Raw genomic sequence first — 9,955 nt, 5'->3', positions numbered from 1 at the left:
AGCAGCTGAGCTTCTAAATGCTCCATTTTCCTTAGGCATGCACGAGCGCAAAGTGCGCAAAGCATGTGCTCACCAAACCGGTTGTTAAACAGCAGCATCCCACCACTGATCATTATAAATACTTACCAAAGAGCAAATTTCTTTTCAAGAAGACCTAAATACTTGTTGTGGTCCACCAGCAGCCTGCAGAGATGACAATGGAGTCGGACAGCGATGAGGCTGAGGAATAACAGGGGCCAATCCTGGAGGCTGGGGAAGGCTCGGATGAGGGCTCTGCGTCAGAGGCAGAGATGGGACCAGGGCCATCAGGGAGTGAGGTGTCGTCTCCGGAGCCTCCAGAAGCTGACAGTAGAGAGGCAGAGGAACAGGAGGAGCCTGTTCCTAGTGCACATATGAGAAGAGCTGCCAGAAGGCAAGAGCAGCTAAAGCAAAGAGGACAACTTGGGAGTAGGGCCAAGAGATGATTGGCCCCTCCTATAAGGCTTAAAAGACCAGCAAAGGGTCTTAGGCTCTTTGTCAGAAAATAACGTTGATAGACTTGTTCTTGTCTTGCTGCACTTATTTCTTGTCGGCATCTAATGCTTCTGAACTTTTGCCAAGAGAAGCCTTTGACAGTTTGCCTAATTATACCAAGGTTGGTGATTAGACTGAAGAATTTGTGTTATGAAGAGTTCGTTTTGATTTAATTTGGACTACGCTGAGAATGAGTTAATTCTAAGATGTTCTAATAAAGTCTGTTTGTTTTGGGACTGTTTGCATCTAATACTACCTACTTGGGCCTGGGTCACAACAATACTCTGTTCATTAAATAGGTCACATAAATAATCAGAACTAAAAGAAAATCCTTTATTAAAAGCAGAGTCACTCATTAGACATTAGAATGTTCTTTCTGCGCCAACTCAGGAAGCTCAAACTGCCCAAGGAGCTGCTGATACAGTTCTACAGAGGAATTATTGAGTCTGTCATCTGCACCTCTATAACTGTCTGGTTTGGTTCTGCAACTCAACAAGATAGACACAGACTTCAGAGGATAATCAGAATTGCAGAAAAAACAATTACTACCAACCTGACTTCCATTGAGGAACTGTATACTGCACGAGTCAAAAAGAGGGCTGTGAAAATATTTGCAGACCCCTCACATCCTGGACATAAACTTTTTCAACTCCTACCTTCAAAACAATGCTATAGAGCACTGAACATCAGAACAACTAGACACAAGAACAGTTTTTTCATGAACACCATCACTCTGCTAAACAAATAATTCCGTCAACACTGTCAAACTATTTACTAAGTCTGCACTACTATTAATCTTTTCATTGTTCCCACCACCCATCTCCTTCCACTTAGGACTGTATGACTGTAACTTCGTTGCTGGTATCCTTACGATTTATATTGATATTGTTGCCTGATTGCTTATTTGTACCCTATGACTATCATTAAGTGTTGTACGTTATGATTCTTGATGAACATATCTTTTCTTTTATGTACACCGAGAGCATATGCACCAAAGACAAATTCCTTGTGTGTCCAATCACACTTGGCCAATATTCTATTCTATTCTATTCTATTCTATTCTATTCTATTCTATTCTATTCTATTCTATTCTATTCTATTCTATTCTATTCTATTCTAGACCGGGGTTGTCAAACTCATTGTCATGTGACATATCATGACTTTTTCCCCCTTCACTACTGGGGGTGGGCGCAGGCAGTGCGTGAGGCATCTGGCCCATGGGTTGTGAGTTTGACATCCCTGCATTAGATGAAAAAATATTTACTTTCGATTTCCATTCATTTTGCGCACATTGTTATACATACCAGGGATAAATAATACTGGTTAAAATTGACAGACATAATAAGCAAACCCTGTTTTTATATACATATAATCATGTTTTAATAGTCAGAAAGTGTTATAAATGCCAAGGATATACAATAATGGTAACGGTGACAAAGCTCTGTTTTTATTCTTAAAAGCTGATTCCTAATTCCATTTTGCAGCAAGAACAGATGTAGCCATGATTTAATAGTCAGAAATGCTTTCTGTTTACAAGTTGCCCTTTGCTGTTGAGCTCAGGCCTCAACAAAATAATGTAGCATTTAGGGGAAAAGATGCATCCCAATAAACCGGCACTAGAAGCTAAGATGGAGAAGATCTCCACAGCTACCATATACTTTCCTTTGGTGCTCAAATAGGTGGGAACAAAGGACAACCAAACACTGCAAAACATCAGCATGCTGAAAGTGATGAACTTGGCTTCATTGAATGTATCAGGCAGGTTCCTAGCTAGAAAAGCCACCATGAAGCTGATCAGAGACAGAAACCCCATGTAGCCCAAAACAAGATAAAACATCACAACAGACCCTTCATTACATTCTGCTATGATCTCTTCAGTCACTGATTGCATGTTAAGTTCTGGAAAGGGGGGAGAAGTGATCATCCACACCAGACAAATGCCTGCTTGAATGAAAGAGCCAGAAAAAACAATTAAGAAGGACAGTTTTTTCCCCAACCATTTTCTCATGCCGGACCCTGGTTTGGTGGCCATGAAAGCTGCAATGACCATGATGGTTTTGGCCAACACAGAAGAAATGGCCACAGAGAAGATAATGCCAAAGACTGATTGTCGGAGGAAGCAAATCACTTTGAGAGGTTTTCCAATGAAAAGAAAAGAGCAGAGGAAACAAAGCAGAAGGGAGATAAGGAGGGTGTAGGTGAGGTCCTTGTTGTTCGCTTTAACAATAGGGGTATCTTTATACTTAATAAATATTCCAAGTATGAACACGGTAATTATGGAAAATAAAACAGCAACCACAACTAAACTGATCCCCAAAGGTTCTTCATAGGTTAGAAAAGTTACGATTTTGGCAATGCATCGAACTTTGTCCTTACTTGGATACTGATCTTCTGGACATTCAGAACAGGCAATCACATCTGAAAATAAGAGAGAAAGAATTGAATCTAATTGCCACGATTACTGTAGCACCAAGTGAAATATATAATTATATTGCATTAAAATAATGTTTTCTAACCTGCCCTCTTTAAGAGGTATGGACTTCAATTGTCGAAATTATGGGGAAAAAAAATTGGGAGTTGTGGTCCAAAGGTTTTTAAGCTGCTAAACACTGGATTAGATCATTAGAGGAGAACCAAAATTAACTGATTGAAATGGGAATCTTCTCTGTCAGTAGTAATTGTAGTCAAATAGCATCACACTTAAAATATGCTAGAAGCTTCATAAAGACCTATCCCTTCAAGCTTTCTGTGTCCACAGTTAGGAATTGATGCGTATGAACAGTAGTGTCCACCAGTCTGCAGTATAGATAGATAGATAGATAGTTGTCTTCTTAAGTTTTCGCGGGTGTGCATATGCAAAAAATTGAAATCTCGGGTGTTTTCCCGCGTCATTATAAATAAGTTGGTTAAAATAGAAGAAAAACTGCTGTCCTCCAATAGGGACACAGAGTTGCAGGCATATGTCAGCAGCAGCAAATATAGATAAGCGACAGCTCCGGCCCCGCAACAGAGAACCCATAGCTTCTACATGAAACAGAGCCTGAAGATGACAGGGTTGTGAGCCTGTCGAAACGTTGCTTTAAAAAAAACTTTTAAAGTCACTGGTAGGATTTTAGCTGAGGTTTTAAAGGACCTTGCAGAGTGCTCTGTAAGGATTTTTAGAAGATTTTAAACTGGGATTTTAACCAGGATTTAAAATATTTTAACCAACTTATTTATAATAACACGGGAAAACACCCGAGATTTCAATTTTTTGCATAGATAGATAGATAGATGGATGGATGGATGGATGGATGGATGGATAGATAGATAGATAGATAGATGGATGGATGGATGGATGGATGGATGGATGGATGGATGGATGGATAGATAGATAGATAGATAGATAGATAGATAGATAGATAGATAGACAGATAGATAGATAGATAGATCGATCGATAGACAGACAGACGGACAGATAGACAGACACACAGACAAACAGACACACAGACAGGCAGATGTTGTTAGTTGCAAAGTCAAGTCCAACACATCACGACCCCATGGACAATGTTCCTCCAGGCCTTTCTGTCCTTTACTATCCTCTAGAGTCCATTTAAGCTCACTCCGACTGCTCCAGTGACTCCATCCAGCCACCTCACTCTCTGTCGTCCCCTTCTCCTTTTGCCCTCAACTTTTCCCAGCATTAGGCTCTTCTCCAGTGAGTCCTTCCTTCTCATTAGGTGGCCAAAGTATTTGAGTTTCATCTTCAGGATCTGGCCTTCTAAAGAGCAGTCAGGGTTGATCTCCTCTAGGCCTGACCAGTTTGATCGCTTTGCAGTCCAAGGGACTCGCAGGAGTCTTCTCCAGCACCAGAGTTCAAAGGCCTCAATTCTTTGGCGCTCAGCCTTTCTTATGGTCCAACTTTCACAGCCATAAATTGCAACTGGGAGAACCATAGCCTTGACTATACACACTTTTGTTGGCAGGGTGATAGATAGATAGATATAGATAGATGTAGATGTAGATGTAGATGTAGATGTAGATGTAGACGTAGACGTAGACGTAGACATAGATGTAGATGTAGATGTAGATGTATGTACATTTAGGCACAACTGTTTGACTCAACCTCTCCCATTTTTAATTATGAGATGAAGCCCTGCCCATTTTTACCTAGTGTCCCATATGTTGCATAAATGTTTTCTTTTTTTCTTTGGGCATCGTGTCCTATATAATTGCCGGTTTCTTGAAGACACGTGCATGTGCAAAAGGCATGCGCGCTCATGTTTTTGGTTCTGGTTGTTACAGTATGTGACGCCCACTTCTGGAGTGATATGATAGCAGCCTTCCAGTATTTGAGGGGCTGCCACAGAGAAGAAGGGGGTCAACTTATTTTCCAAAACACCTGAAGGCAGAACAAGAAGCAACGGATGGAAACTAATCAAGGAGAGAAACAACCTGGAATTAAGAAGAAACTTCCTGTCAGTTAGAACAATTAACCAGTTGAACAGTTGGCCTTCAGAAGTTGTAGGTGCTTCATCATTGGAGGTTTTTTTAAAAGAGATTAGACAATAATATAGGGGTTGAATTATAAGACCTCGAAGAGCCCTTCCAGCTTTATTCTGATTCTGATATAGGAACTATATCTATTTTATATTGTTTGTTTGTTTGTTTATCAAATTTATATAGCTATACAGATAATAATGAGATAAAATAACAATCCAGTACAGACAGTTGTGGAATTCAAATTATTTTACTACCGGTTCTGTGGGCATGGCTTGGTGGGCGTGTGTGGCTTGGAGGGCGTGGCTTGGTGGGTGTGGCAGGGGAAAGATACTGCAATATCCCCATTCCCACCCCACTCCATGGGAAGGATACTGCAAAATCCCCATTCCCAACCCACTCCAGGGGAAGGATACTGCAAAATCCCCATTCCCTCCCTACTCCAAGGGAAGCATATTGCAACATCTCCATTCCCACCCCACTGCAGCGAAAGGATACTGCAAAATTTCCATTCCCACCCCACTCCAGGGGAAGGACATTGCAAAATCCCCATTCCCTCCCCACTCCAGGGGAAGGATATTGCAACATCTGCATTCCCACCCCACTCCAGGGGAAGGATACTGCAAAATCCCCATTCCCTGCCCACTCCAGGGGAAGGATACTGCAAAATCCCCATTCCCTCCCCACTCCTGGTGCCAGCCAGAGGTTGCATTTGCCGGTTCTCTGAACTACTCAAAATTTTCCGCTACCGGTTCTCCAGAACCTGTCAGAATAGCACCCCTGAGTACAGGGAACCCCAACCTCTGGGCTTTGAGGGATTTGCAACTGAGCTGCGGAAACCGCCGGCAAGTGCATTCACACTCACATCCTCACTTGTGTGAGCAGCAGGGACTCCATTTAAGTGAGTGGAAGATGTGCGTACATGCCACTCATGCAAATGGAGCTGTGCTTGTGCACACTTTCTGGCCACTCACACAAAACCATCCCCTCTTGCCCCCATTCCATGTAGCAATAAAACAACCAAGTTTTGAAGTCCTTTCAGGGGTGGGCTGCTGGGGTTCGGGAGAACCTCTAGCTAAGATTCTGTGCAGTTTGGAGAACTGCCAAATCCCACTCCTGGCTGGCCCTGCCCACCACACCACCCCTCCCAGAAGTCCCCACGTGGTCCATTTTGGATACAGGTAAGTTCAGGGTGTGCACGGAGGCTCAGGGAGGGTTAAAAATGGGCCTACTAGAAGTTTGGGAAGGCTGGAAATGGGCTCATTTCCAGCCTCCAGAGGGTCTCCAGAGCCTGGGGAGGCCATTTTCACCCTCCTGGAAGCTCAAAGAAAGCCTCCAGAGCCCAGGGAGGGCAAAAATTTTTTGAAGCCCACCCCTAAGTCCTTTCAGAATGTCAAAAGGGGAATGTATCACTTCACTGCCCTTAGCATCATGAGGTAGACCTTAATAGAAGCTCTAAGCCATGTCTGGTCCAATTCATCCTTTATTGAGCACAAGGTATCCTTTTGATGTCTCCTCTATCATTTCATTTCCTTCAGCTGTTCTATAAACTACACGAAGTGTAGATCCCCTCAAGGACAAAGATCACATGGTCACAATCTGACCCAGAATCTCTATCTGAGATTCTTTTTCCTCATTGCAGTAATTCTTTGAAACCTGTACATTGTGGCATCACCCAGTTTTGTGTATGCCATCATGGGAAATCTTCCAGTATCAGAATTGATCTTGGTATCAATGAAGGAAAAAAAAAACATATACAAATAAAAGTAACTGAGTGGCTGCTCAATTTTACGGTGGAAAAAAGTCATCTACCAACATAAAGTAGAGTGGAGTACAATAGAGTAGAATAAACCAGACAGCAGTGGATTTCACATTATGTTACTACTGGTTCACTGTGTGTGTGCACACTCACTTCGTGCGTGCACATGCATGCTCACTTCATGTGTGTGCACGCCTGGTTTGTGTGCACATCAGCCATCTGTACATGCGCCCGGCCTCAAAAATGTATGTAAATAGGATGGCCACCCACAATTTCCACTACTGATTCCGGTGAACCGGTCTGAACCGGCTAAATACCACCTATGAAACCAGAGAAAAATTTACCTGACATGTTTGATATTTTCCCATCTGAACATGGATCACAATCATAGCAGCAAAATTTCTCCCCTTCTTTCTTTTTCTTCTGATAGCCAGCAGGACAGGGATTATTACACACTGAACGGGGCAAGACCTGTTGATAAACCATAATGTAAATCAAGATTGGTTGATTTAACAACAACAAAAAACCTCAACACTATATGTGTGCCTTTGAGAACCAGATCAAGGAATTAAAGTCTATTGATGAAGTTTTGAGTTCTTTTTCCAACTATGTCATTAGGAGTCAGTTACTCACTGTGTATGCTATTGTACATACAACTGTCAGAAGCATTAGTGTTTGAACCCCAGTGAAGTCAGTGATTCTCAAACTTCTTATAACCTGTCAAAGGTGAGTTATAACACTTTTTATTTTATTTTATTTTCAAATATATTAAAACATTTATTTTTTTTTCAATTGTTCCTGAGTTTTATTTCATTGGTAGCAAAATTTCCCATCTCCCTCATGGAAAAAAATAATTATGTAAATTTGACCCATACAGCAAGAAAAAGAACAGCCGTAGTTGGAATACAAGCAGTTAAATTTAACTAATTATACAAGTGTTAAGGTTCCGACAGATGCCCTAATTAACTCATGAGTCTCGAGCCAAGTTTCAAAAGAAATCCAGTTATTTATTAGGAGCAACATGTCAGCATCTATTCAAGTGAGGTCAACTCTGCTGCATGTAAGTTATGGCTCAACTTTGACCCTGCTTCCTCCCTCCTCTCAGTCTGTGTCATAAATCACATTCTCCAACAAGGCACTCCTGCGGGCTGTAGAAAACACGCCTCATGATCCAGCTTGGAAGAAGGTATGTGTAGCTTTGCGAGTTGACAACAAGGCTATGAAATTAGGCTGTACAATCAAATTCATCTATGATCTCCAAATCGTTCACCCAGAATCATGCAATAACTCAAAAATCCATACCTGCTTAAAATATTTGTGCCACACAATTAAATCTTCATGAATCACAAATTCGCTTCCTTCAAGTGCTGTGGGATCCATCTTTCCAATTTTCACTTTACGGTAGGAGTTGTTTGGAAACATGACCACATTTGTAATATCAAATCCAGAAAGCACTTCTCCTTGATGGTTGATGGATACAATTTCTCCATGTGAATTATTAAATGTAAGGCCTTGAAGAAACCAATGAAGCTAAATAAAAACAAGAGGGAACTAATAACAGGGGAAAACATTCTTGTGGGTTATATCAAGACTTCCTGAAATTTATCTCTGTAGTCACATTGTTATCTATCAATCAAATTTAAATAGGACTATTGCTAGATCATGACAACTTGCTCTGGTCACAATTATGGTCTTCCACAAGTGAGATAAAAATGTGACACCTGTTAGCATATTGACATAATTTGACTTATGCAACCTGATTGACAACATGATTATAATGTCTGCCCTTACCTGTCCTTTCTTTGGGATAAACACACTGTTAATTTAACTAAATAAGATCCATACCAGGGGTGAAATGCTCCCAGTTCGGACCGGATCGCCTGATCCGGTAGTGATGGCGGTGGGTGGTTCGGAGAACCGGTAGCAAAAATCCCTGCCCCCCCCCCATGCCCAGCTCAGCTGGGATCGTCAGAGGCTTTTCAAAGCATTTTTTTCTGCAACCTCTTAAGGTTGTAGAAAAAATGCTTTTAAAATTAAAAAAAAGTTGGCCATGCCCACCCAGTCACATTACCTCCCCACACACACACACCAAGCCACACCCATAGAACCAAAAACATGCAGGCAGCTGCAGAGTTCTTTTCTATATATTTTCACAACTCCTCCATCTTTTTTGGTGCCATTGAAATCCTTCCCAGGGCAAAACTTGTTAATGGCAAAGCCACCGGGGCAAATGAGGTAATAAATTGCCAGTAGAAATTAGCAAAGCCTAGGAAACTCTGCACCCCAGGACCTTGATAGGATCCATCTCTACTCTGATACTGGAGACACAATATCCCAGCTAGTCCAACCAGGTTCAGTGGACAATTTCACATAGAGGTTTGCAGCCAACAGCTTCTGCAAGACCTGCCAGACTAACTGGGTGTGCTCGGCCATGGTTTCGGTATAGATGAGGATATCATCGAGGTACACCCATGTTGCTTCAAGTAACCTCCTTTAACAGTCCTTCTCAGCCTTCTTCTGAAAAAGCATGGCTGGCATCTAGAATCCATCCTGTAACTCATCCCATCCAGCTTTTTGGAGATCAACTCCAGATTGGTGACCATGAGGCACATGCTGAAGATATTCCAGGTGGGTTGGTTTAAACTCACTTGTGCCAAAGTCACCCAACACTGAAGACCTTCAACCAAGTACGGCTCACTAAGTGGAGAAAATGGAAGAAGCTCAGTATACCTTTCATGGTACTAATCTACTCTTTGGAATGACGGTATTTGATTACCAAGTTAAGAGCTGAGGAGGCGCAGTGGTTAGAATGCAGTACTGCAGGCTACTTCAGTATTGCAGGCTACGGCTGACTGCCGGCTGCCAACAGTTTGACAGTTCGAATCTCATCAGGCTCAAGGTTGACTAAGAATTCCATCTTTCCAAGGTGGGTAAAATGAGAACCCAGATTGTTGGGGGCAATATGCTGACTCTGTAAACTGCTTAGAGAGGGCTGTAAAGCACTGTGAAGCAGTATATAAGTCTAAGTGCTATTGCTGTTGCTATTAATATTAATAATAACTTTATTGTCATTGTACGTGTATACACAGTATACCCATACAATGAAATTCACTTAACACCCAGAGGCCAGGTCCAACACACATAACATTACCCAAACACACTCCCAACCACCACAATTCCCCACCCCTAAACCACCCAAACATC

At 41.9% G+C, this 9,955-nt stretch overlaps 1 protein-coding gene across 1 annotated transcript; it reads right to left on the bottom strand.

Moving 5' to 3' along the window:
- Nucleotides 1-1,877: 1,877 nt before the first annotated feature.
- Nucleotides 1,878-7,206, bottom strand: LOC117656301 (vomeronasal type-2 receptor 26-like). Its single transcript, XM_034404452.2, has 2 exons — nt 7,096-7,206; nt 1,878-2,931 (listed from the first exon to the last, which is right to left on the bottom strand). The coding sequence occupies exons 1-2, from the start codon at nt 7,100-7,102 to the stop codon at nt 2,027-2,029; spliced, it is 912 nt and encodes a 303-aa protein (XP_034260343.2). The 5' UTR covers nt 7,103-7,206; the 3' UTR covers nt 1,878-2,026.
- Between the last annotated feature and the right edge of the window lie 2,749 nt (nt 7,207-9,955).

Source organism: Pantherophis guttatus, chromosome 4 (assembly GCF_059756535.1).
Source record: "Pantherophis guttatus breed Tessera chromosome 4, ASM5975653v1, whole genome shotgun sequence".
In the NCBI taxonomy this organism is placed as follows: Eukaryota; Metazoa; Chordata; class Lepidosauria; order Squamata; family Colubridae; genus Pantherophis; species Pantherophis guttatus.
Note: the sequence above shows the minus strand (reverse complement) of the source record. Positions and strands in the feature narration are given on the sequence as shown.